This window comes from Gracilinanus agilis, chromosome 2, assembly GCF_016433145.1.
Source record: "Gracilinanus agilis isolate LMUSP501 chromosome 2, AgileGrace, whole genome shotgun sequence".
Classification (NCBI taxonomy): domain Eukaryota; kingdom Metazoa; phylum Chordata; class Mammalia; order Didelphimorphia; family Didelphidae; genus Gracilinanus; species Gracilinanus agilis.
In genome coordinates this window covers 50,634,506-50,662,451 of record NC_058131.1, presented here as the reverse complement: position 1 = coordinate 50,662,451, position 27,946 = coordinate 50,634,506, and the positions used below count along the sequence as shown (strand labels likewise).

The 27,946-nt window shown below is 39.2% G+C and overlaps 1 protein-coding gene across 1 annotated transcript in view; it reads right to left on the bottom strand.

The window, feature by feature from the left end:
• Positions 1–1,817: 1,817 nt before the first annotated feature.
• ANKRD11 (ankyrin repeat domain 11) overlaps positions 1,818–27,946 on the bottom strand; it is a 265,116-nt gene continuing 238,987 nt past the window's right edge. The window contains exons 8-12 of the mRNA XM_044663169.1: positions 21,215–27,906; positions 5,326–5,424; positions 5,075–5,218; positions 3,937–4,029; positions 1,818–3,054 (exon numbers count right to left, since the gene is read on the bottom strand). Of these exons, the coding sequence (XP_044519104.1) occupies positions 2,869–3,054; positions 3,937–4,029; positions 5,075–5,218; positions 5,326–5,424; positions 21,215–27,906 (7,214 nt within the window). The 3' untranslated portion in view covers positions 1,818–2,868. The remainder of the gene's footprint in view (positions 3,055–3,936; positions 4,030–5,074; positions 5,219–5,325; positions 5,425–21,214; positions 27,907–27,946) is intronic.

Sequence of the window (27,946 nt, the reverse complement as noted above, 5' to 3'; positions counted from 1 at the left end):
CTCTGTGGAGGCCCAGTGTCTCAACTGTCATGCAACTAGCTCGTTTATTGGGGAGTGGGGTAGGGGGGACGGAAGAAGGAGGAGAGCTGAGCAGACATTTCATCTGAGGAATTTCCTAAATCAAAGCTGATTCATAAATAACAAATAGGGAGGGCAGTATTGTGGATCAGGTGCTTAGATTCATCACCCTTCCACCCCTTCAAACCATTTGGGAAAAGGACTTAGAATCTGTTTCCACTATTCATCTTTAATTGGAATTTAACCTCATCTCACCAATACACAGAAGATGAGCCCCTTCATTAGAGCGAATTAATCCTAACAGAGCCATCCCCTAACCCATCTCCATCTAATAGCTGTGCCTAGCTAGCTACTCCAGTCAGGTTTGATTCCTGTCTCTCTCTCTTGGGGACCTCTGACATTTTCTCTCTAGTAGGACTTTCTAAGAAAGACAGAAACTCAAGGCCTGTGCTCTGTCCTCAAACACAGCAGGAGCCTCTGAGAAAGCTTTCTTCCATTTGGAACATTTCCTACCAAATGCTCCACTCACTCCCACCATCTGCTGGCAGCCCAGCGCTTGGCTGTCCTCAGTGATCTGCACACCACTGCCAGAGCCAAACCAGGTCTCATTTACAGAAAACTAGAGTTGTTAACATGGTCTGTACCCCATTCCCCTTCAGAGAAACCCAGGGAAGAGAAGATACTCTCCTTGTCTATATGGATTTCTCTACCCTTCCCCTTCACCCCAAGCCAATTTCTGGAATAAAAACCTTCATGCCCTGTGTCTAGCTTCAAGGCACATGCAAGGAGCTCAGCTGAGGTGACATCTAACAATTGGCTGAATTATTTAGCAATGATAGTCTTGATTTCCCAGACACTAACTAAATCATTATTGTCAATGGGGATGACAAGCAATTTTGTGCTTTCTCCCCTTCTCCATTCTTTCCTTAACACTTTAGTGGCCCTAGAATAAAAACTTGAGAAAAAAGGTAAAAATGTCAACAATGCTTTTTCTGGTACACTGCTTTAAGACAGTGCCAAATTAGTGAAATGGAAGAACTTCTTCCACATAAAGCCCAATTTTGTCTTTGTGGAATGTGGGAGGAACTGTGCATCAAAATAGGTTAGGATGAGAAATGCCCCCAAAGTAGCATAATGTTGGAAATAGATTGTCCTAGGCTACCAGAGAGCTCCAAATATCCCCCCATCATGGATTTGAGTCATTTCTTCCACAAACTGCTAAGATTTCCTCCTGTGATATATTACCTTCCACATTTTTAACGGAATAATGCCTCTTCCATTAGGAAAAATAAGCCCATCTCCTAAAGGTCCAAGAAAGTTAGCTCCTCCTAAAAGAACAGTCTGAATAAATCTCCCCTCTCCTATGACAGGAAGCCCATCTTGAAGCGATAGTGATCCAAGACTTTGGCCAGAATGTACTGAAAAAGGCCGCCTCCAGGCCGGCCCAGATCTCTTTCATTGCCTCCCTCCACCCCCTACCCCCAGCCTCATACAGAGAGGAGACGGACCCCAGCACAACCCCAGTGAAACAGATTACCAGCTTGACCATGTGGGTAGGTAGTTTTGCTACTGTCCTAACTTAAAGGACAGGGGAAGAAAGGAGAAAAAAAAAAGGGGGGGAGGGGGGAAGAAATTAACATTTTGAGAAAGCAAAGAATGCAAATTTTGAGTGGAGTTATCTTGTCTTACTTTTGGTTAGAAGACAGGCTTCAGAATACTGAATGTTGCACGCCATTTTGGCCCTTCTGTTTCCTTGAAAGGGAAAGTGCTGCCTAATGTGAACTATACATATACAAAGATAATTTTAATTAATTTATTTATTTCTTTACACATAACTGAAAGTGATGTTACAGTACATAAGTTATTTACAACTGTGCAGTAATGTGTTGCAAAATAAATTATCTAGAAGGCAGCAAAAGTACATTGTTAATGTATATAAAAACTGTACAGCATTTATGGGATACATTTTTATATGAGTATTGGCTCTGTAGTGTTTTCAAGTTATGTTCTCAGAAAGAGAAACAAAATGCCCAAGATTAAAGGAAAAAATATATAAACCACATGGATTTGACTCCATTAAAAACACAATTGGTAGAGTCCTAGCTCTGTGTCACCACTTGCCCCCTGACTATGGAGGGGTCAGATGGCGCCGCCTGGGCCCTCGCTCAACATAAGCGTCCACAGCCCTGCTGTCTGAAAAAATGGGGACCAGTGGCTGCCCTGTGATTTTAGCTGGAAAGCATCCTTAGACTTGAAGTCTATTGGCTCCACCCCTTTATGCCCTTGTCCATGAGAGGTGGGTGCCTTTTGCTTTATTTTTTTTCTATTAGATCCGGAGGGAACAAGAAACTTAAAAAATGAATTCTCTTCTGCAACTTCTCTGAAATGAATCTGCAGCTGAATGGAAAACACAGATCTGAAAAGTGCCATTTCCATGAAGATGGAAACCACCATGACTACTGGCCCCTGCGTGGCAGCTCCGGCTCCACAGATGGTGGCAGGGCACCCTTGAGCCCGTCCAGGCCCTCAGCTGTGTTCCTGTCCAATCAGACTCGCGTAGTGTGCAAGCTTTTCACCCTCTGCCGAAGCACCTGGTTTATACAAGAGATGCATTTCCCACTTCTGCGGCTGGGTGGCTGCCATCAGTCCAGAAGTGACAGGTACATTGTGAAGAAAGTGCAACTGTTCTCTCGCCAACTCCCTCTCCCCAACCCCCCTGAGAGACGCGTCCTCCTTTCCACCCAGGGATTCATCAACAAGCAATCGGGATGAACGTGAGCTCAGCCATTCGTCCAGGAGGGCTCCTGCCTTTGCCAGTTTCCTGTAAGACTGTCTCGGGATCTGGTCTTGTCATGCTGGCAAGAGCACAAAGTCATCGTTGACATCAACCATGGGCACGTAGAAGGACGGCACTTCGTTCACACACAGAGATTTGTGTCCCGCCGGGTCCAGCTCCTGGACCTTCAGCTGCCACTCCATCCTCTGCACCGCGTTGAGAGCTGCCGCTTCATGCTGCTGCCGCATCAACAGACACGTCTGTGCGAAAACAAAACCGAGCCGTGAGGAGGTGGAGCGGGAGCCCGCACCAGAGGCCCCTGTCAGCACTGGAGCCAGAGGGGTGACCATCACCTCGAGGTGATGCCCTCCCCAACCCCCACAGCTCTCTCCTAGGCTGCTTACTATTCAAGGTTTCCTCCCCTCCACAAGTTATTGAGATGATCAACAATTTACCTAGAAGTACCCAATAACTTGGTTCCTTCAACCAGCTCTTCTTCTTAAACGATTCCTACCTGACATCAGGACCTCACAGCCAGGTTGCTAAACTTAGATCAATCTTCAGGCTGAAATATGGTTTGCCCCATAGAAAAGGACCGACCGCAAGCTAGAGCTCCCCAATGTGAGTTTGACCAAAGCTTTGCTTTTCAGTGATTTAAAAACAAAAATGAATTGTCAGCCTTTCTACCCACCAAAATAAGAAAATGTTTTTGATCCTTTGATATGAGGATCAGGTGGTATGGGTCAATAACTGATTAAAAGCATTCTATCGCCTCAGCCTGACAATCCAGAAAATGAGGACAACTCACTTTGTGACATGAAGATAGTGTCTACCAAAGTCCTGTGTGGTAGACTCAAAAGATGATCTTTATAACATGGATTTTTCCAGCGTGTGGCTGTACCAACTTTACCTGCTTTGCCCTGAGAAGGATCCCTAGGGGGGATTACAAAGAACAAGGAGAAGAAAGCCACCTGTCTCCCTTGGCTTGACTAAACTGCAACACTGGATGATTCTAGCTTTCAGAGATAGAAGTAAAGTCTCCTTTAAAAATGCCAGATGGGACAGTGACAGAACGCAAGAGTGAACGGCTACTTTGGGCCCTAAAAGTACCCCAAGATTGTAGAGAAGAAAAGGGTTCTAACCTTCATCCGGTCGTATTTGTCATCTACATCCTGTAACCAGGATATGAATTGTCGAGCATTGAACCGATCTCTCACTGACTTATTTTCATCCCCCTGTGGAGTCAACCATGTAAAGAGAAGTTTATTTAGGGAGTACAAGCATGACAGATATGACAGAACAACAGTGAGATAAATGTCCTATCCCCTCTTCTGGGGAGAAGAATAAAAAGAGATGACAAAACATGACACTAGAGACTACACACTGCTTCATATAGAGGGGGATGCAACAAGTCAAGCAGTCACTTTCCATTTTTATCTCACACCTTTTGAAGGATTTCCTTTTAGAAGGCCAAAGCTTTTTTAGCCAGAGGCAGTATGTCCATCTTTCCTGGTGAAAAAGTATTGTTGAGCTCATAGTAGGTGTCACACTGAGGATGTAAAGGAAACAGAGCTTTGTACAGAGAAATACAGGAGAGACTGGTGAAAATGGGTCAAGAAGTGTAAGCAGGGGGTGGGTCCTTGAATAGCATCACTGGTATCATGAGGGTGGGCTGGGCTCTGGATACTAGTCAGGAGACCCCACATCAGTGCTATCTCCCCAAAACTGGCTACAATGAGCTTCTGAAAAGAAGCAAGTTTCTATGTTGCTAGAGCTTTTTAAGTAAATATTAATCAGTGCAGAATCTACTCTGTGCCAGGCACACAATGTTTCCAACTTTTTCTTGATTGTTGGAGGTCCTACTTTAAGAGCTAAACTGAGGGTAGATGTATGCTACATTATCTTAAAATAACACTGATGCATCACTGTTGTGACCTGGGTTAGAAAGTAGAAGGATAGAGATAAATATCTCTGGCTAGTTTTTGTTTATAGAATTTGGAATAAAAATTTGGGTAGGGTATAACCAAAAATAATGTGAGTTTGTGCTATTCTTAGTAGGAGTGAAACAAATATTTTTCTGAATTAAATGATAGGCCAAGGATCTCAGTCATCAGGAGAGATGACTGCATTGGTCTCCATTTTAGGTAGCTTATGGCTAAATTGCCTTCTCCTCTGCAAAACCATACATGTTAACAGTAAGATGAACAAAGGTCCCCTAATGACAGAAATGTCCTTGAGGCTAAAGAGGGCTCCCCTCCATTCCTGGAGAAAACCACTGACCTGACTTTCCAGAGGCATGTTATAGACTTCAGAGTCCAGCAGCATTGTACAGGCACTGAATGGGACAGCCTGGTTAGCTATCGTTCGTGCTGCTCGACAGTGAACCCGCAAAATCTCCTGTTCACATGAAACAATCAGCTTTTCCTGGGAACACAAGAGATATAATTTTAAATGGGATATATCTCTTTAACCAGAGGACTGAGATCCAAGTTATAAGTTCTTCAATTCTGATAGACTCTGTACTTTCTTACCCGCTCTATGCTGTGCTGGAGACGGAGTTTCCCCCTTACGGTTTCCTGCTGCTTAAATAATTCCTTCAGTGGTTCTGCCAGAGATGGAGGTGGGGCAATCTGCAGACCCAAAGGGAAGCATACAACAATCATTAGAATACGTCTTCAATTATTGTTGTTTAGGGTTTGTTGGAAACATTAATAATTTTTTTAAATTTTATTTTCCCAATTTAATGCAGAAAACAATTTTTACATGTTTTCCAAAATGATAAGATCCAAATTTTATCTCCTTCCCTTTCCTCCTCCACTTACTGATTTGGGTTATACATGAATGATCACGCAAAACATAGATCCACATTGGTCATATTGTGAGAGAATACTCATGTAAAACCAAAACTCCAAAGTAAGAACACATAAAAATAAAATAAAATGAAAAATAGTGGGCTTCAAAATCTGCATTCAGGCGGGTACCTTCTCTGGGAGTGGGTAGCACTCTTTGTCTTAAGTCCTTCAGAACTGTCCTAGAATTTTCAGCTATTGTTAAAGACAAATGTGAGTGGTGGGAAAGCTTCCTTTAACTCTTTTTCTCAAACATTTCAAATGGACAACTTCAGTTACCCACCCCCCCACTCCTATAGTAGAACTTTTTATATTCTAGTATTGTTTCAGATATTATCTTTGCAAGAACACAGTCTTTTATGAACTCCAGAGGCAGCTTGGTGGGGCAGTAGATAAGAGTACTAGATGTTGGATTCAGGAAGACCGGAGTTCAATCAGTCCTAGACTAGCTAGGTGACCTTGACCTTTAACCTCTGTCTGTCTCAGTTTCCTCAACTGTAAAATGGGAGTGATAATAGTAGCAACCTATCTCCCAGAGTTATTGTGAGGATCAAATGAGACATCTGTAATGCACTTAAGAGGGCCTGCAATGAAATAAATATTTCTTCCCTTTCCTTTCACTGTATTAAAAGGTATTAGCATTCTTACATAAAGTTGTTCCAAAGAACAAAAAGAAATATTCTCACTAATATTTCTCACTATCAATCAAGCTTCTTCACTCAGCTCAGCACTAATGAGGGTTCTTTGTGCCTGGCACCAATCAGGACAGTTTATCTCCCTCTGCCCCAGCAGACCTCTAAGGAATCCCAATTCTCATCTGGGCTCATTCAGCCCTACCTAAGCCCTCCTTTTTATTTTGAACTCAATGCTTAAGTCAGCTCTATCCTAAGGTCAGGGCCAAGGCCCTAAGCCCATTCCAATTCCTTCTCCCAACAGCTCTACCTGGGCACCTATCTTGGGCCTGAAAATTTAACTTTCCCTAAGGTCAGTGACACAGTTTGTACAATTTTTGTCAGGGCCAGATGGTTGCTGTCCATAATTGTGTATACTGCTTTCTCTCCTATGAAAAGGTAAATGGGATTAAAGACATATCATTTATGAAAGAGAATCAAGGTTTCTTTTTTTTTTTAAATGAAGGACTTTAATGTGAAAACAAAGAAGAGAAAGGATTTAAAGATAGTACATTAGAGAAGATAAGAAAGGACTATTAAACATTGGGAACCAAAAATAGATAAGAGTATTCCTAAAGAAAAGGAAGATATAGATTCTGAAGATGATAAAAGTCATGTGGCCACCTGAAATCTTATACATCAAATTCAGGGGTTTTAAAATAAAAAGGGAGTAGGGCAGCTGGGTAGCTCAGTGGATTGAGAGTCAGGCCTAGAGACAGGAGGTCCTAGGTTCAAATCCGGCCTCAGACAGCTGTGTGACCCTGGGCAAGTCACTTGACCCCCATTGCCCACCCTTACCACTCTTCCATCTATGAGCCAATACACAGAAGTTAAGGGCTTAAAAATAAAAAAATAAAAAAAAAAGGGAGCAGAAGCAAGAAAACTATTGGTACCAATCCACCAAGACAGACGTGATGGAGAGTAGCTAAAATATAAGAATCAGGATAGTAGCAGAAATGCCTGGCAGGTTAAAGGAGAAAGAAACCTAGATGAGGAGCCACTGGAAAAAAAAAAAAAAGGCCCAGATCAGTTTTGACTCAAGAATCAAGAAAATGGACTTCAAATCCTACTTATTATCTACGTAATTTTGGATTCAGTTTCTTCATTTTCTACAGCTGTAGAAGCAATACTATCATCAAAGTATGATAAAGACCAAGAGAAAGAACGATCTTGATACAAACAAGACCCAATAGTGACTTGAATTATCTGAATATCTCTAGGAATATCTCTTGAAAGATGTTCTCTTTCAACTTTCAATAGATCAAGTAACAATTTCTTGATTTGCCTTAATGAAAGTCAGCCTTCAGAATGTTGAGAACTTCAAAGGGGAAATCATATTCATTTTCACTAACAAAGAACAACTGGCAACCACAGTGACAATGATGTCAACTTTGGGAAGATGCAACTACTTGGGTTAGAAATAGTCTGATGTTCAATCTAGATGTCAGAAGAATGGATTTGAAAGGATTGATGAGGCCATAGACTAAAATCTTATACTGAAAGTCATGGGGAAAAAAAAATATGAAAAGAAGCAATTCTAATAAGGAAAAGAAGAGGATTGTCTTTAAGAGACTGATATGCAGGAAACACCTCAGCCAACATATTTAAAAGATTGAAGGAACACCAGGTAATAGACAAAAGATATAAAAAGATGACATGGTACAGTAAGAATTCTGCCAGGAGTGTTAAAACTGAGGATGAGCTGAGGTCAGAAAGGAGAGATACGTAACAAAAAAAGGTGCTTAAAAATATATTGGATATAGGTACATGATATAGGTAGTTAATGATTAGAGTAATCTAATATTTGATAAGGTTCATGCTATGGGGCCAAGAATTCACTCTTTGACCCAAGTTGAAGGGAATACTGGAAAGTAGTTTGGAATAAACGAGGCATAGATCAATATCTCATAGATTATACCAAGATATGGTCAAAACGGTAAATGATTTAAACATAAAGAGTGCTCTCATTAGTAAATTAGGCAAACATGGAAAAATGTACCTATCGATCTTAGAACAAGGGAAGAGCTTATGACCACACAAAGAATTAAGAAAAGTATGGGAAGCAAAATGGGTAATTATGTTTATGTAAAATTTAAAAGGCTTTACACAAACAAAACCAAATGAGCAGACAAAATTAGCAGAAAAACAGAACCAGGAAAAAAAATGTATAATGAGTTTCTCCAATAATGGCTTCATTTCTCAAATATATAGGGAACTAAGCCATATTTATAAAAACAGGAGCCATTTCCCAATTGAAAAATGGTCAAAGAAATATGAACAGATAAGTTTTCAGGGGGAAAAAGTCAAAGTTATCAATAGCCACGTGAAAAAATGTTCTAAATCATTACTGATCAGAGAAATGCAATTTAAAATGACTCTGGGACCATTCTCATACCTATCAGATTGGCAAACATTACAGAAAAGGTAAATGACAAATGATGTCAAAAGGTGATGTGAAAAAATAGGTATGTTAATTAGAATTGTGGCATTATGAACTGGTCTAGCTATTCTGAAGCATTCTGGAGAGTAATTTGGAACTATGTCCAAAGGACTCTACAACTATGTTTGCCCTTTGACCCAGAAATACCACTAAGGACTATATCTCAAAGAGATACAAGAAAAGGGAAAAGAACTTATATGAACAAAAATCCTTTTTTCAAATATTTAGCTTACCACTTCCTCCTCCAACTACAATTCCTATGACCTGTTCCTTCACCCCACCTCAGACACAAACATATAAATTGTTACTATAATATACATGAATATAATAAACAATTTAAGTTGTCACAAATTTAAATCATTCACTTTAACATCACTCCTAAATACCTCACTTCATGAACAGAATCATTTGTTGTGCCCTCTTTTTTGTCCTCATTGTGGCCTCCATTCTGTCCACCTCTGCTCTTTCATCTCCCCTGCATTGGATATGTTTTCCTCCCTTCCCTAGATTGACCTTTTGGTAACAAAACTTAATTTTACATTATCCTTTGCTTTCAGACAACCTGATTCAGTCATGCCTTGCCAAACACCTCAACCCTAGACTATCTTACCACCTACCCAACCAAAGTGCTGCCTTGAGTGTACCTCAAATATATGGCATCTTATCTCAACTGATTCCTTACTGCAGTAAGATAAATGTTTCTCCCTAACTGAATCACTAATTCCCCTTCTACAGCAGTTGTGCCAAATGTTCTGATTTCTCCTTCAGGCATTCTCTTTTCTTATTCTGTCAGCTGAAGACCTCACCAAAACAGAACAAAACACACACAGACACGCATGCACGTGCGCACACACACACACCATTTGATGAGAATTCTCCCATTTCTCTTCATTCTTATCACATATGAATTTAGATATTTCCCTCACTATTTCCTCCTTCACTTTTGTCTCACAAGAGAAGTTGGTTTTCTTTGCCAAAAACAACCCTTTGATATGCACCCTTTATCTTCTTCAGCAAACTGCCCCCCTTGAACATCCCTACACTATTATTTTCAACCTCTATCTACTGGTTCATTTCCTACTACCTAAAAACATGTTCCTGTCTCCCCCATCCTTAAAAAAGCCCTCACTGGAGCCTAATATCCCTGCTAGCTATCACCAAGGCAACAAGCATTTATTAAGCATTACAGCACAAGGCACTATGCTAAATGCTGGGGAAATACAAAGAATAGGAAACAGTTTCTGCTCTGAAGGTACCTGGGGGCCACTACATGCAATCAACGAGGGACAAATGATATAGACAAGATTAAATAGAGATAATAGTGAAGACATTAAGATTATAGAGGATTGGGAAAGGCTTCTTGTAGAAGGTGGGACACATTAACTGAATCCTAAAGGAAGTCAGGAGATAGGGAGGAAAAAAGTCCACATATAATGGACGGCCAGTGAAAATACATGTAGTTTTGTGAGAGGAACAGGAAAGAGAAGTGAGAGGTACTGAGTATAGGGAAGGCAGTACGGTTTAAGAAGAGAAAGTAGCAAAGAGACAGGTCATAAAGGCCTTTAAAATCAAATAGGAAAAAAAACAAACCAAAAAAAACTTAAAAGGGGGCTACTGGGTGGCTGAGTAGATTGAGAGCCAGGCCTAGAGATGGGAGGTCCTAGGTTCAAATCTGACCTCAGACACTTCCTAGCTGCGTGATCCTTAACCTCCATTGCCTCGCTCTTACTGTTCTTCTGCCTTAGAACCATTACACAGAAGATAAAGAGTTAAAAAAAAAATCAAACAGGATTTTATACAGTATGTGTGCGTGTGTGTGCACACGCGCAAAGATGAGAAAGGATAAATATACCTGACTTTTGCTTCATTTGATAGATGAATGGAAGATGGATTAGGTGAGATAAAAGAGCAGGCTACTGCAATCATACTCAGGGATGAGATGACAATTGTAGCAAGTGCACCAAGGTGGCAGCAGTGTCAGAGATGATAAAAATTAAAAGGAAATGGCATGGCAACTGACTGGATAGAGTAGATTTGAGGATAACCACCAGGTTAGGAGCCTGGGAAGATAGTGGTACCCTTGTTAGTAAAAGATAGAGCTAAAAGGGTTTGGGAGAGAGAAGAGTTTAGTTGGACATGTTACATTCAAGATATCCATGGAAGATTGGAGATCAGGAGAAAGATTAGGATTAGAGAGACATGAGAATTATCAGAAGAGAGGCAAATTGAAACCATGAGAGGTGATGAGGTTAACAATATAAAGAGAGAAGAAAGTACAAGCTAGAGGTTTAGGAACTATAATCAGCTATCAGTAGTTAAAAGCCACTAGAATTCTGATTCACTGATGAGGATAATAGTTTCTATGTCCCAGGTTGTTGTGAGGCTCAAATGAAAACGCCTAGTACATAGCTTTGGCATACGGTGGTTGCTTAATAATTGCTTGTTCCTTCCTAAAAGAGTGGGTAGTTTTAGAGTGAGATATTGGGAAAGAAATACGAAAAGAGAGCAAGCAGAAGGTAACAGAAAGGGGTCTGAACAATGGCAATGGGAAGGGGGGGAAGGGTCGAGGGGGTAGGGGGAGGGGGTTAAAATCACTGGGATGGGAAGAGCATGAGGAAGGGGATGTTAACCATTGAAGAATGAATTCATGGCCTAATCCTGCATCTCTTTACCCCTTTATGGCTAATCTTGGGAGGCCACCTACACTTGGCACGCTAGCTTTTCCTCTCACTGTATTCTAAACACTTTATAATCTAGCTTCTGACCTTGTCATTCACAACTAAGACTTCCATCTCCAAAGTTATCAATAATCTCCTAACTGACAAATCTAATGGTGACAAATCTAATCTAATCAATCTTTATTCTTCTCCCATTTCTGCAGTATTTGATATCATACTCTTCCTTCTTCCAGTTATCCTCTGGGTTTTCATGGCATTGCTTTCTCCTGGTACTCCTGACTGGCCACGCTTTCAGTATTCTTTGCAGATCTTCTAGCCAGCTTTTCCCTGGGCCCTCTCCAACTTTCTATTATCTCATCTCCTCTATTGTGCTCCATTATCTCTGCACTACTACAGCTCTGTGTCTACATCACCAATTGCCTTTTGGACATCTTCACTGGATAACAAATAGACATTTCAAATTCAACATGTCCAAAACAGAATTCCTTTTTACCACCAAAACCTACTGTCTTCCCAACTTCCCAATACTATTCAAGAGCAATGCGTCCAGATACCGAGGGCCACAAGCTCAGTGTCATCTTTGCTCATTTTCATCCCATATTTCCAAATTTTATCATTTCTAGCTTTACATTTTTTGTATTTGACTGATCCTGTATTCCCGTTCTCTTCAACTCAGCTTTCCAAACATGCCACTTTAAAACTACTCATCCGCTTGCAGTAAGGAAACAAAAATTCATTAGGCACCTACTCCATGCAAGCATTTTCCTTTTTTTTTTTTTTGGAGGTGTTTAGACAGTATAATGGATAGAGCCCTTGCTCTGGAGTCAAGGAAGATCGAAATTCAAATTTGGCCTCAGACATCTGCTGTCTGTGTGATCCAGGCAAGTCTCTTAACCTCCCTGTGCCTTTCACCTGCAAAAAGGATAACAACAACACCTATCTCCCAGGGTTTTTATGAGAATCAAAAATGATATTATTTGTAGAGTATAAACTTAGCAGAGTATAAACTGGCACACAGTAGCTGCTTAACCAATGCTTTCTTCCTCCTCTACTCCAGTTGAGGCCCTCATTAACTACTTTTTAAAGCCTCTAGTTTCATTCCTAAGACAGAAGAGTGGCAAGGGGGGGGATATTTAGTGTGAGTGAGTGACTTACCAGGGTCACACAGCTAGGAATTATGTAAGGCCAGATTTGAACTAAGGTCCTCTAGGCTCCAGGCCTGATCATTTATCTAACTTTCTACCTAGCTTCCCCTTTTCATCAACTTTTATTTGGATTATTACAATAATATTCTAGGTTAGTTGGTTTATTTGCCCCAAGTCTGTCCCAACTGCAATCCATTATCCCCTTGATTGCCAATTTTCCTAAGGCTACACCCCAGAAGACAGGTCAGTTATCTCAGTCTCCTTACTTTACCTTCAATGATCAATTAACATAGGTATCAAACATCAGTAGATGCCTTAAGGCCATATAGGCTCAGGATCCAGATCTTAGCTCTACCTATAGTTTTAGGTTTTGACAGTTTGCATTTTATGATGATTACCTCATAATGTTAATGTTTCAAGCCACCTGAGCTCTCCCCTTCCCCCCATACTGTTGTAACCCCAATAAAGGTGACAAGAAGTCAGTTAGCAAAGGAGCTCTTAACCATCAGAGCTCTTGACCACCAGAGCTTACTCGCTGTCTGTCTACCTTATGCCAAAACTTTCTGTGTCTGTGTATCTTTATTCTCGCCTTATGTTCTCTTTCCATTAGTCCTTAACCCGTAACCCATTTTCACTCAGTCCTTGGTTCCCCTTTCTTAGTGTCCAGCCCACTAGGAATCTTCATGGAGTCAGTGGACGGCTTCAACACAGATATTTGTATTTCTTCAAACCTGATATAACTAATCTCTATGCCTTTGGTTCCTGCAATGTTTTGACCGCCACTCTCCAATTCTTAAGTTTTCTTGGCTTCTTCAAGATTAAGCCATTCTCAGTTCCTAGTGCTTTCCCCTCTTATTAAAACTGCCTCCAACCAATTGTATAAAAAAAATCAAGCCATTCCCCAATGGATAAATGGGCAAGAGACATGAATAGGCAATTTTAAGATAAAGAAATCAAAAGTATCAATAAGCATATGAGAAAGTGTTCTAAATCTCTAATAATTAGAGAAATGCAAATCAAAACAACTCTGAGGTATCACCTCACACCTAGCAGATTGGCTAAAATGAAAGAAGAGGAGAATAATGAATGCTGGAGGGGATGTGGCAAAACTGGGGCATTAATGCATTGCTGGTGGAGTTGTGAACTGATCCAACCATTCTGGATGGCCATTTGGAACTATGCTCAAAGGGCTATAAAAGAATGCCTCTACACCATTGTTGGGTTTATACCCCAAAGAGATCATAGATAAACAGACTTGTGGCAAAAAACTGTAAAATGAGGGTATGCCCTTCAATTGGGGAATGGCTGAAAAAATTGTGGTTTTATGCTGGTGATGGAATACTATTGTGCTTAAAGGAATAATGAACTGGAGGAATTCCATGTGAACTGAAAAGACCTCCAGGAATTGATGCAGAGTGAAAGGAGCAGAGCCAGAAGAACATTGTACACAGAAATCAATACACTGTGGTAAAATCGAATGTAATGGACTTCTGTACTAGCAGCAATGCAATGACCCAGGACAATTCTGAGGGATTTATGGAAAAGAACGCTACCCACATTCAGAGGAAGATCTGTAGGAGTGGAAACAGAAGAAAAACAACTGCTTGAACACATGGGTTGAGGCAGACATTATTGGGGATATAGACTCGAAACTACCACACCAATGCAACTATCAACAATTTGGTCTTGATCAATGACACATGCTAAAACCAGTGGAAATATGCATCAGGAGGGGGGGAAGTGGGGGGGGAGTAAGAGCTTGAATTATGTAACCATGTTAATTTTTCTAAAAAATAAATATTAATAAATGTTTTAAATTTTTTTTAAAAAAACTGCCTCCATCCACTGTACATAATTACTTAACTTCCTAGATCTTTTCATGTTGTCTCTCATCCCCTCCCCCCAAGAATATTAGTTCCTTAAGGATAGTTCACTGTAGTATTTATTTATATATCCAATACTTAGTACAGTTTCTGCCATATGGTGCTTAATAAATTCTTATTTACTATAGAATATTGAAGGATTATAGTAGGGTTGAAGAAGAAATATTGTTTGGATATTAAAAAAAAAGGAAATGAATGCCACTTTCAAAAATGTAGGAGAAAATAATTTAAGTTTTGTGGAACCAGTTAACACCTTTAAGTGCATAATGCTTCTGATCAAATATCTCTTATAATTACCCTTTATGTTTATCTTCAGAGACATGGAAAAGAATAGGTTAAAATTGATAATACTTCATTCACAGAGGCAGGACTCAAAAATTTCTGCAAGAACTTGGATCAGTTCTTAAGTTACTTTTTAAAGGGCTTTGATCTTGCTATTAGGGCCATTATCAAGATTTGTTTGTTGGAACTGGTGCTTTGATATGCATGAATATACTTTGCTGCTAAGATGATTAAGGCCTTAAACTAATATTTTTAAGAACACAATGTTAAAGTAGATACAAGTTTTCATAGCAATCCAAAAGAGAAGCTCACCTTAAGGAACATGAAGCCTTTAAAATGGAGTCTAATAACAACAACAGGGAAATGTTTAAAGAAAAAAAAAGGTGGTATTACAGCTGAGATTTTTAAAAGGACATGAATAAAATCCTATGATGCTGAAAATATGAAGTATGAAAGAGAGAGCAAATATAAAAGTGTATCATGATCTTTGTAAGGTTAAGTGTCTCAAAGGTTAAATCCCAAAATGAGAGGAGGAACCACAAAATAGTCTTAGTTATATTAGGGTAAGTAAGGGTCAAGTGAGATGGATAGGACACTAATAATGGATAAGAAAGGGTAAGCAAACCTATTTCATTTCTATGGCAATGTTCAAGAGAGAAGTGAAACTCAAGATCAATCATAAGATATTTGAGTGCCTACTCTGTGTCAAGCATTGGGCTGAGTGAGAACATTTGGTGCTTCATGAATTCCAAGTGACCTGGCCATGACAAATACTAACTGGGGTACTGAAAGAAAGTTGTGAATGTGACTATTAAAATAAGTACAGTATAATCTAGAGAGCCTAGAGAGACAGGGAGAAAGAAAATAAAATGTCTCAGGGAAGTAGAGCCTGGTAAATGTGTTGATTTTCAAAAGGAAGAAAATATCTCATTCAAAGTATAGGTCAATGTGCTTATGTTCACTCCTGGCATAATTTTAGAATAGATGATAAAAGGAATTGTTGGTAAATGTGTGCAATGTTCACTACAATTAAGACCAAACTAATTTTAGTTTCTTTTTTTGATCCGGTTATTAGACTGATATAGGCCATCCAGGAAGTGCTATAGATCTGTAACACCTGGATTTAAAGGCTTAATTTCAGAAAGAAATTTGACAAAGTGTTAGGAAAGGCTCTATGACAGCCTAGAGGACGATTTCTAGAGGATGCTAACAAGGTTATGACCATAGCTCTATTATGCTGAATGCTATATAGATATAGATATAGATATAGATATAGATATATAAAACATTCTTAGAATCAATACTAAATATCAGTTCCAAGGCAGAAGAGTGGTAAGGGCTAGGCAATTGGGGTTAAGTCACTTGCCCAGGATCATCTTTGTGAGGTATCTGAGGCCAAATTTGAATCCAAAACTTCCTATCATCAGGCCTGGCTATCCACAGAGCCACTAGCTTCCTCATACTGAATGTTTTATCAGCAAATGTTTTTATCAGTAAATGAATGAAACAGGATAGGTAACATAAAAACTTAGGGTGACAAAAAGCTGGAAAAGATAGTATATTAGATGTTAGAATTGGGACCACCAAAAAAAAAAAATCCAGAGCAGGGTAGAGCAATTAAGACATTAAGATATTAAGACAAAATGTATTTCTAATAAATTTCAACTCATGCATTTCTCTTTCTAAAAATCAACTACTTAAGCACAAGATGAGGGCAATTCAGTCAGAAAACAGTTCATGAGGAGAAAAAAGTTGGTAATTTTAGTGTTCTACAAGCTTGCTTATGATTAAGTAGTGGATAAGAACTAAGAAAGCTAGTGCAGTTTTCTTTTTTCTTAAACCCTTACCTTCTGTCTTGGAGTCAATACTATGTATTGACTCCAAGGCAGAAGAGTGGTAAGGGGAGGCAATGGGGGTTAAGTGACTTGCCCAGGATCACACATCTGGGAAGTGTCTGAGGACGTATTTGAACCTGGGACCTCCCGTATCTAGGCCTGACTAGCTCCAATGAGCTACCCAGCTGCCCCCTAGTGTAGTTTTCTTAAGAGAAATAGAATGTCTATACTGTCTTGGTCATGTCATATCTAAAACGTGTCTTTAAATTTGGGGAGCTGTTTTATTGGAAAAATATTGACAGGATAGTAAATGTACAGAAAATGGTGGCCAAGACTAATGTATAGGAAATAGGACCAATAGACAGAAGTTTCATTTATGGAGGCAAAAAACTGTGTAACAATTAGTTATCTAGAAACAGAATGCGGTGGCTCATGAGAAACTGGATTGCCTATTACTGACAGTTTTTTAAGCAGAAATGTTGTAGAAGGAATTCATGTTTTACTTGTATTATAACAGCTGGTTCTGGAAATAGCTATAGGATTCTATGATCTGATGATGAAGTTTAATGCTAAAACTTAAAATGACACTTTTACCAAAGGAATTGTGTATACACTCAAAAGGATAGAGCATACTGCACTTTCCAGTTAAGAATATCAATATTCATCAATACTCTTCCCATTTGAGAGGATTTCAAAGGGATCTTCAACCTGGCTCTCAAGTTGCTTAAGAAGGCACATAATAGCAAGTTCACTTTGGCAGAGATTCCTCTTCATAACAAATGACAGTATGATTTACAAGCACCAATTGGAAGGATAATTCCATCAAAGATCACAGAAAACAGAAAACAAAAGAGTATCAGGGCTGACTATTAATGATAAAATTGCGATGGTTTCTGCAGTAGATAGCAGATTCATTAAAATTTTCCATTAATTTTTTTTTTCATTTCCAGCTTCACTGTGGCTGACACAGCACATTATATCTGCATACCCCAAAAACTTCAATCTAAAGCTTGGGAAACCTGACATGAACATTTTACCTTCTGATCCCCTTAAAATATATAATAATCATGCTGCAATCAAGATTTTCAAAGGTAGGCCGACTTTTCAAAAAGTGAGTGCATATATTCTACATACATAAAGTCAGTATAAAGTTTCTAAATGGTAATGTTCATGACTCAATCTCCCAGTCCAAGGTCACTTCAAGGGCTCAGCAATGTATATCTCTTGTGGTCACCTCTGCTTGGTGCTCTCAGACTTAAAAGATACTATAACATATTATCACATTTCGCTGAATCTTCATAGCAGATGTGGGAAACAGATGTTACAGATGTTATCCCCACTTCAGAGAAGAGAATCTGGATGGAGGGTCCCACAGAATCATCTCTAGACTGTTTGTTTCTCAGTGATCTGCCAAGGCCTAGTGTTTGTATTTTCACTTCCCCTTCATTCCTCAATGAGTTTGGTAGATGGCTCACAATTGCTTTCCTCCTCTTCCTCAGCTCCTGCCTTCTTAAGACGGAACTCCAACATACATAACTCATCGTCCAACACCCTAATTACTCAATTCTCATGATCTGCTTCTTCCACACCACATAAAAAGATGGTCATATCCTTGGCTTTGCCATCACTGATAAATGCACCACTTCCACGTTCAAGAATTCTGAAATCCTCTTCTCTAATCATAATCTTATTACACTTTCAACCATTCTTTCTACCTTCTCAAACCCTATTTTTTCATCCACACCAATGACCTCTAATCCCATAATCCCTCATTTTTCTCCCAGGTCATTCTTACATTAGATACTCTCTCTTCCTCTTTTCGCCATTTTGACTCTCTGATAAATCAGTCTGACCCTTAGACTGCCTTCCAATGGTCTTTTCTCAATGCTTAGCTGTCTTGAACTCTTTAGAGTCCATAGCCTATGACATTGTCAATCTCCCTCTTTTCCTTGATATTCTCTTCTCTCTAGATTTTCAGGACACCATTTTCTCCTGGTTCTTTTCTGACCTTTATGATTATTTCTTCTTAGTCTCTCCTTTGTTGGATCTTCATACAGGTCTGTAAGTGTCCCAAAAGGGATCTGTCCTAAGCCATCTTCAGTTATCACTCTATACTTTACCTAATATCATCAGCTCCCATAAATTTAATTATCATCTCTATTTACATGATTCTTAAATCTACCTACACAGCTGACCCAAATCTTTTTGCTGACCTCCAGGCTCAAATCTCCAAATGTCTTTCAAACATTTCAAACTCAACATGTTCAAAACCAAACTCTTTTCCCATCGAACATCACCCCAGCCCCATCTCTATTACTGTCAAGGGCAATACTATCCTCCCCACCATCCCATTCCCAGATTTATAACCAAGATGTGATATCTAGATGAACAAACTTTGTGACTACTCATTATATCTCTGATGCCCCACAATCAATCAAGGCCTGTCAATTTCACCTCTGCAGCATCTCCGAATGTCTCCGCCTCCCCTGACACAGCCCCCATTCTCTTCACCTCAGGGCAGGTCTGCCCACCTCTAGTCTCCCCTTAGACTAGTCCATCCTCCACTTATCCTCCAAAGCGATTTTCCTGAAGTGCAGACCATTCATGTCATACCCTTACTCAATAAACTTCAGGGACTTCCTACTGCCTCCAGTATTAAATACAAAATGCTGTTTGGTGTTCAAAGCCTTTCCAATGTTGTTTAACTTTACTCCCCAATATATCCTCTCTGATGCAATGGCACTGGCCTCCTGGTTTTTCACAAACAAAATACTCCAACCCAAGGCATTCTCTCCGGCCTGGAACATACTCTTCCTCCTCATCTCTATGGTTTCCCTGCCTTCCTTCAAGTCTCAACAAAAACCCTATCTTCAATAGGAAGCCTTCCCCAAACTCTCTTAATTCCAATTCCTTTCCTCTATTAATGATTTCCTATTTATTTTATATATAGTTTGTCTGTATATTGTTGTCTCCCCCCACTAAATTGTATATTCTTTAAGTGTAGGGACTCTGTCCAGTCTGCCTTTATATTCCCAATGCTTAGCACAGAGCCTGAATATAAGTAGATTCTAAAGAAATGCTAATGGAAATAGTTGAGGAAAAAGTCTAGGCTTCCTTCCATAATTAAAGACAGTGAACTCCTGGAAGAATAGGAAAAGCACTTAATGTACAGTGGGAAAAACTGAGTTTGAACTATGGCCCTGTTATTGACTAAGCAAGAGAACAATTTCCTTGCATCTCTGAGCCCCAGGGAAGAGCCCTAACAAGAGTCTGGATTAGATCAGGTATAAATTCCTTGAGCAAAACAAGAACCCAATGAAAATTTAATTGGAAAAGGTTTTAATAAAATAAATAAAAGTGCAATAAAACATAGATAATGTGAATTTGTGGTTCTCTAAAGTCATATGCAGCCCAGAAAGAATGTTTTTATTTGAAATTGACACCACTGGTGAGCTTTTTTTTTTTTTAAACTTTAAACCTTTAGCTTCTGACTTAGAATACACAGTATTCAATTGAAGCAAAAGAGTAGTAATGGGTTGGCAATATGAGGGTTAAGTAATTTGCCCAGGATAGCACAGCTTTGACATGTCTGAGGCTACATTTGAACCCAAGATAAACCCATCGCTAGGCCTGGCTCTCAAGGCACTGAGATACCTAGCTGCCCTGCCAATTAAATAATCTTTAAAGTCCCTTTGAACTTTGAAATTCCATGGGGGCAAAATGAATGGTGAAAGGGAAGTATTAACAGGAGACAAGGGGTCATAATTATTTATATGGTTGAGTTTTTTTGGGTTGTATAAACTATAGCTCTATTTCAAAGTTAATTAAGTGAATTTCCTGGTTAATTGAGAATTGTCAGCATAGTGAATAAGAATTACAAACTTTCAAAGACTAAGAATATGACCAAATACACAATATAAAAATCATACCAAATATAAACTTCCTCGGGTCTGGGTGTAAATATCATTTCATGCTATAACAAGTAGAAATAAGCTTCACTGAACCTGGACAGATTTCTGTAACACTATATAAATTGATTTTGTTGTTTTGGGAAATTCCCTATCACAAGTCTACTTTGAAGGCGGGACCCTCAGCCTCTTTGTTTTTAATGTATATTATTTACACAAAATGGAGGGACAGAAAAGGGAACTAAGCAATGGGGAAAATCTGCATTTTAAAAAATACATGCTGGAACAAAGATTACCTCACTCTATAAGGGTGATACAGGGAACATGCAACATAGGACAAAAAAGTCAACTTTCACTTCATACAAGTCAGGTAACATCTCTCCTGATTGTTATATCTACAACCAAATGATTTTTCTACCTCCTAATTCTCAAGACATTCAATACTCTCAGAGTACTGACTATATAGCTAAGGGGTAGAGAAAATGGAAGATGGGACTTGGTGTTAGGAAGATCAAATCCTGCCTCAAACATCTATTAATTGTGGAATCTCATAATAGTCCTCAGTCCTAAATTTCCTTATCAGTAAAATGGTGATAGCTAATAGGATTGTTAAAATCAAATGTGTTAACACAGGCAAAGCAGTTTATAAAATGTAAAGTGCTATATAAAAATGACAAATTATTATCATTATTGTGCTGCCACTTCCTGTACAACAGGGAAGCAACTTACCACTGGAATGTGAAGCTTGCTGAGAGGCTTGCCATCCAACAGGTAAGAACCTGTGTAAGTGACATATTCAGCATAGCACTGGGGGGCCTGGGGAGTGATGTAGCAGAGAATTTTCCGCTTTTCCTCAATCTTTTTCCGAATCTGAAGGTATTCAAAATATGGATTTGACCTATCACTATGATAGGGCTCAATGTCGTCTAATTTTATAGCATCCACAATGGCTGCCAACGTTTGCTGTATCATTTCCCTCGTCTGCTGGGTAGATGTATTAATCTGTTGCTGCAGCTGTTGATTGGAGCGTTGGAACCGCCGTTTTCGGGGGTGCTGGGCCTGGGAATCTTCCTCTTCTGTGACTCGTCCCTTTGCTCTTGTGGAGGGAGTAGAAACTGGTGGAAATTCTTTTTCTGAAGGGGGAGTGTTCTGTTTATTTTGATTAGCTAGCATCTGAGCCCGGTTCCTGGTGATTCGTTGAGGAATTTCTTCTACTTTGGGAGGTTTTGGAACTTCAGGTACTGGTTTGGGTACAGATTCTATAGTTTCTGGCTGGGCATTGCCTTGGGGTGGTTCCACTTGAGAAGAACCCGTCTGATTGACCGCACTTACTACAACATTTTCTTGAGTGCCAGCACCATCAATATTTGCTTGGGTCAAATTACTCTCAGCACAACTATCCAATGGACAGTTTGATACAAAAGAGTCTTCAGGATTTGTTTCCCTTTCTAGTTCACTGCTCTCAGGAGGAAGTTCAGTAGATCCCATTGGCTGAAAAGAGGGAGATTCTAATTGTTCAGTAGTCTTCTCCTCAGGCACGCTCCCTGCTTCTGTGGCAGTTTCCACAGAAACGGCTTCTGGTTTGGGATCCTCAGGTTCTGGCCCTGAGGGCAGTGGCAAGAGGGCAGCTGCCTGGGTAGGAGGAAGCTCCTCTTGCTCTTCTGTAGCTAATAAAGAAAGGGAGCTCCCATTAAAGACTCCAGCATCTCCAGGATTTGTACTTTCTGAAGCAACAACAGTACTTTCTCCCATAGGTTCTGTTTCAGTCATTTCAGCATCTGGGACATCTTTAGTTTGAAGTGGAAGTTCTGGTAAAGAAAAAGGACCCAGATCTAAGTCATCTTCTGCATTTGTGAAAGGATCAGGCCATGCCACTGGCTCCTCCTGATTTATGACAGAGATGTTATTTTCTAAAAAGTTATTTTCCAGAGAGCCTAGAGCTTCTACCTGAGTTACCGTTGGTATGCATGTAGATTCTTGCACAATCTCAGGTGTTTCTTCTGGAAGAGGTTTACAGTTAGTAAAGAATGAATCTAATCTCGAAGGGGGCATGTAAGAAGTTTGTTCCTCAGATGTTGTTATTTCTCCTGGAATGGCTTCTTCTGCAACTTCCTTTACATCATTAAGACCTGCTTCAGGCAAGGGGTATGAAATAGGAGAAACTGGGTAAGGGGAATCAGAAGGAATAAATGGCACTGGAGCTGGATGTATAGGATCTGAAGAACAGAAAGGTTTGGGAGACTCTGTAAATCTCTGTGGAGACTTAATCATGAGTTCAGTTCCAACTGTCCAATTTACAGGGGTTTCAGAGGAAGTTCCAATTAAACTCTGAGGGATAGGTTGCTCTGAGTTTCTTGAAGGGTTTGCCCAATCTGTATTATCCTCTTCTGAAATAACAGCATTAAAGGGGCCCTCTTCTATTGGTTGCAGATAACTGGGCTCCGGTGGAATAATAGCAGCAGTTGCTTGTTGGTCTTCTGTGGCATCCAATGGGATGCCCAAATCAGGGGGAAGCGCACTTTCTATAGATGGAGCTAAAATTTCATCTCTATGAGAAGGAGAGGATTTTGCTTGCAAACCAGAGAAGACATTTTCTGGAGATGGGGCAACATTTCCAATAGCCCCTGATGTACAATGTAATGTTTCAACTTTAGGTGAAGGAATCCCATAATCTGGAGAATAGTACCCAGGAGACAAACATGGAAACTTTTCTGCAGGAACAGGTGGTAAAGGAACCTTTTCTTCCATTAAATGCTGCACTGGAGAATCATAATTTGATGTAGCAGGCACACTTTGCTGTCTGAAAAATTTGTCCCCAACACTGAATTCCTCTTCGGGGGTTCTCCTGATATCAACAGAGATTGAACGATAAAGGTTTGTGGGGAGAGTCCTAGTGGGAGTTTGACTTGGGTTTTCAGGAAGTCCACTAGAAGTATTTGTGTATCTGTCAAAAAAGGATGGTGAGCATGCATTCATAGACATGGTGGAGACAGGTATGGAATGCTGAGAATCAGCACAGTCAAACATCAAATCAGTGTAATCTTCATTGCTGCAAGACGGAGTTCTGGGAGTCTGCATCACTTCCTCATAACTAGGACAAGAAACCACAGAGGCTGGGGTTGGAACCCCTGTGGGACGGTTCTGGTCTGGTCTTGGGGAAGCAGGTAAGATTTCTTTCATATGAGGACCAGCGAGCCAGTCTTTAGAATCAGTGCCCACAGAAGGGTGGGGAGGTTTGCTTTCAGTTGGCAGCACAGGAGTCAGTGGGCCTAATTCCTTATTCTTTTTATCTTTAAGCTGAGAGTCTAGTCCAAGAGGTTTTTTGGAAGGTAGATCTAGACTCCTTTTCCTCATTTCCTCTGAGGACTTAACTTTATCTTTTAGTTTAGGGTCCCCAGATCTGTGCCTCATCTTCTCCATCTGCTTCATTCTCTCTTTGTGCCTTTTGTGGCGCTCTTCTATCTCTAGGTCTTTTTGGCACAGCATTCTCTCAAAACTCGTCATCATCAGGTCACCATCTCCCAGAAGTTTTTCTCTAGGTCTGGTATCCTTCTTTGCTGTGTCTTTGGATGGTGGAATTTTATCATTTCCATTACTAATCTTTAATGAATCAGGCTTCTCCTTCTCTTTTAATCTACTTTCACTAAGCTTGATAGTATCATCCTTTGATTTATCTTTGAAAACATTCACTTGAGTATTGTCCTTCTCTTTAACCACAGATTTCTGTTCATCTTTATGATGCTTAAAAAACCCATCTGAGTGTTTTTCTCTGTGTTTCTCTTTTTCATCTTTCCATTTTTCTCGATGCTTATCTCTTTTCTTCTTCTCTTTTGTTGTACTGATGGAATTTGAAGCATAAACCTTTTCCTTTTCTGATTTCTTAGAAAGTTCTCTCTCAGAATCATTTTTGTCTTTCTTCTCAGTTGAGAAAAATTCAATAGTTTTGTCTAATTCATCTTCTACCTCAGCTTTCATGTTATAGGACATGCCAAAAGCATCACCATCTAAGGAGAAATCTTTTTCATACTGGGCTGATTCTTTTCTACTGTCCTTAAAATCATCATTTTTTTCTTTTTTCTCCAACTTCTCTTTCTTGGCTTTTTCCCTTTCATGGCTTTTCTTTGAAGAAGATGAGGAATGCCTATGTCTTTCTTTTTCTTTCAGTTTGTCTTGTAGAGAAGGAAAGGGAATAGAATCCTTAAACTTGTCCTCAGTAGGCTCAGTGAATGATGATTCAAGGAGGCTGCTCAGGCCTGGATCTTGCCCTCGGTCTGTGAAGCTGTCAGATGAAAGTTCACTTATCTTATCATTGGAGTCATCTCTATATTCATTGAGGGCTTCTTCTTCCAACTTCTCCAACAAGCTTTTCTCCATATCCCCACCTTTTGAAGACTTCCTCTCTTTGGAATGTTCTTTATCTGACTTTTCTTTATGCTTGTTTTTAATCTTGTCATCGGTGGAGTGCTTCCTTTCAACCTTTTCAGGGATTTTTTGTTTACTTTTCTTTTCTTGGATAGAGTCAACAGAAGTTCTATCTTTTCTATCCTTATATTTTTCAATAGAGTCTTTATCCTTCTTCTCTTTGTGTTTTTCAAAGCTTTTTTCTTTTTTATCTTTTCCTCCTTCTGTCAATCCCTTTTCCTTTTTCTTCTCCTTAGATTCTTTATCTTTCTGCTTTTCTCCACAGTGTTGCTTATCTGAAGAATATTTACGGTGTTTCTCCAAAGAGTAAGGTTCTTTTTCCTCATCTTTTTCTGGAACAGTCTCCACTCTTGGCACTTCATTGACAATAGCATCACCAATTTTGAAGCCACCTCCTGTATTGTACTCCTCTTTCTCATCTTCACTTTCATCTGTGAAAATATCTGCAATGTACCAGCTTTTATCTTTACTCTTTTTTTCTTCTCTTTTTTCAGAGAAGTCCTCTGAGATAGTTCCTGAAAAATTCTTGTCTTTCTTTTCTTTAATTTGATCAAGGGAAGATTTCCTTTCTTTTTCTTTACTGTGCAAATCCTTGTATTTTTCCTTTGTTTCTTTTTTCTCTTTAAAACACTTATCCATTTCTTTGTCTTTTTGATTTTTTTCAAGGATGGATTTTTCATTTTTTTCTTTGTCCATTTCTTTAGATTTTTCTTTATACTTATCTGATTTCAGCTTCTCTTTTTTGTCCTTATCAGTAGTCTCTTTTTTATCCTTTTCTTTCCCTGAATGATGTCTTTCCCAGGTGTCTAGATTTTTCCCAAATTCTGAATCTAATTTATCCTTAAAGTAATTATCACACCCATATTCTTTAAGGTCATCTCTGTAGGTCTCCTCCTGTTTGACCTTAGCATCTTTTCTGTCTTTAGAACTATCAAATGAGTCCTTCCTCTCTTTGCAGCTATCACCCATATCTTTTTCTTTTCGGTCTTTAATAACATCTGCAGAATCTTTCCTTCTCTTCTCCTTTTCTGACAAGTAACTGGGAATACTTTTGTGTTTTTCAGTTGGGTCTTTCTTTTTTTCAGAGGTTTTATCCAAATAGTCCCTGTCTTTCTTTTTAAAGAAAGATTCTTTGTCATTACGTTTTTCATTATAGTCTCTCTTTTCCTTATTTTTGTTATCTCTCTTCTTCTCTTTTGTTTCCTCCTTCACTGTTTCTAAGATTAGCTTTGCTACAGAGTCATTTTTTATCTCCCTATAGTCTGTCACTGGAGAATCCCAACTATCTTCTCCTTTAAAATCAAATGATGAGTCAGATAAGTCAGAAAACCACCTCTCTTGTTGATCATCAGAAAGGCTGAATTTGGTGTCTTCACTCTCTAGAAACTGACTTTTATTACAGAATTCATCAAAACCAGGTTCTTCCCTATAAACTTTTTCTTTTTTAAATTTTTCCTTGTCTTCTTTAAAAGTCTTCTCTTTCTCAGATTTTGAAATTTTCTCCTCCTTCATGTCATTCTTCTTCTCTGATTTTGATTGCTTGTCTTTTGATTTTTTCTTTCGTTCTTCTTTGTGAAGTCTAAGTTTTTCCTCTTTTGGAGACTTCTCCTTTACTGATTTCTCCTTTTCAGTTTTACTTGATCGGTCTTTTTCCTCTCTGAAGGCTTTACTGAGTTCTTTGTTTCCCTCTTTGACTCTTTTTAGTGATTTCTCTTCTTTGGAGACTTTTATTATCTCATCTTTAAACAACCATTCCTTTTCTTCAGACTTAGCTTTGATTATTTTGTCTTCTTTCTTGAAATGTTCTCTATCATGCTTTAGTACTTTTAATTTATTTTCAATTGGATTTTCACTGTCAACAAGTAAGGCCTTATCTGACTTTTGCTTAGAGTCCTCATAATCATAAGGAAAGCTTTTCATTTTAATATCTTGATTGTTTGAACACTGTACTTTGTCTTTGTTTTTATGTTTATGTTTTGTTTTATGTTTTTTAACAACTTTCCCCTCTTTATCTAATTTTGGAATTGCTCCATCCACATTGGAATGGAATGAGTTCTTCTTTTCAGATACGGTATTATGTGGGGTATTTTTCTTTTTGTGTTCCTGTTTCTTTCTGACTGGCTTTAATGATGCTAAGCTGGAGTCTTCAGATGTATAATCAGACTCACTTGTCAGTCTTGTCCTTGTAGAGTCTGATAAGGAACTGACATCTGACCAAGCTGGGGAAGAAATGGTTTTCCAATTATCTGTTCTCCAGTGCTTGGAGTGTTGTTCTGCAAGAGTTGAGTTATGTTTCTGAGAAGCTAAACTTCCATGAGAGGAGGTGGATGAGGCAGAAAGTGAGCTGAAAAGTGATGGTTCCTTTAGCACAATAGTATTGTCCTTGATGCAATTAGAACTTTCGACAGAGTCTCTATCATCCTCATCACTCTCCAAATTCTCACTCTCTGACTCTGAAGAGCAAAACTTGTCATTTTTTTTGCCAAATCGAACTTCCTTGCCTTTTGTCTCTTTCTTTCGCTTCTTTTTAACTTTATTTTTCTCTTTCTGTTGCTTGATGTTAGATGACTCCCGTGCCTTGTTACTGGGCAATACAGAATGAGCTGTAAGTCTTAGTTTCTCTCCAGTACCCACTGTGACGCTTGCATCCTCTTCATCTGAGGTGTCTGAGAGGATGCGATGGGCAGCTTTCTTTGGTGCAATTGTGTTATTTTTAGTATATGTTTTCACTTCCATTTTGGGAATAGATATAAAACTATTTGATTTAGTTTCTTTTCGATAATCTTTTTTCAGTAAATGCTTATCATCAACTGGGGGAACTCTGTCTTGTTCATCATCCTCATCAAATTCATATTCATCTTTCACAGGGGTAACTGTTTTTGGTGGCTCTTGATTCTTGGCCTTATGCTTTAGGCCTTTTTCAAATTCAGAGTCTGTGTTATTGCCATCAACTGAACTAGAAGGTGCAAATGATGGGGCATCTTCTTCTTCTGAACTCTCTGTTAGAATTAAAGAAGGAAAAGAAAATAATTGGAACAG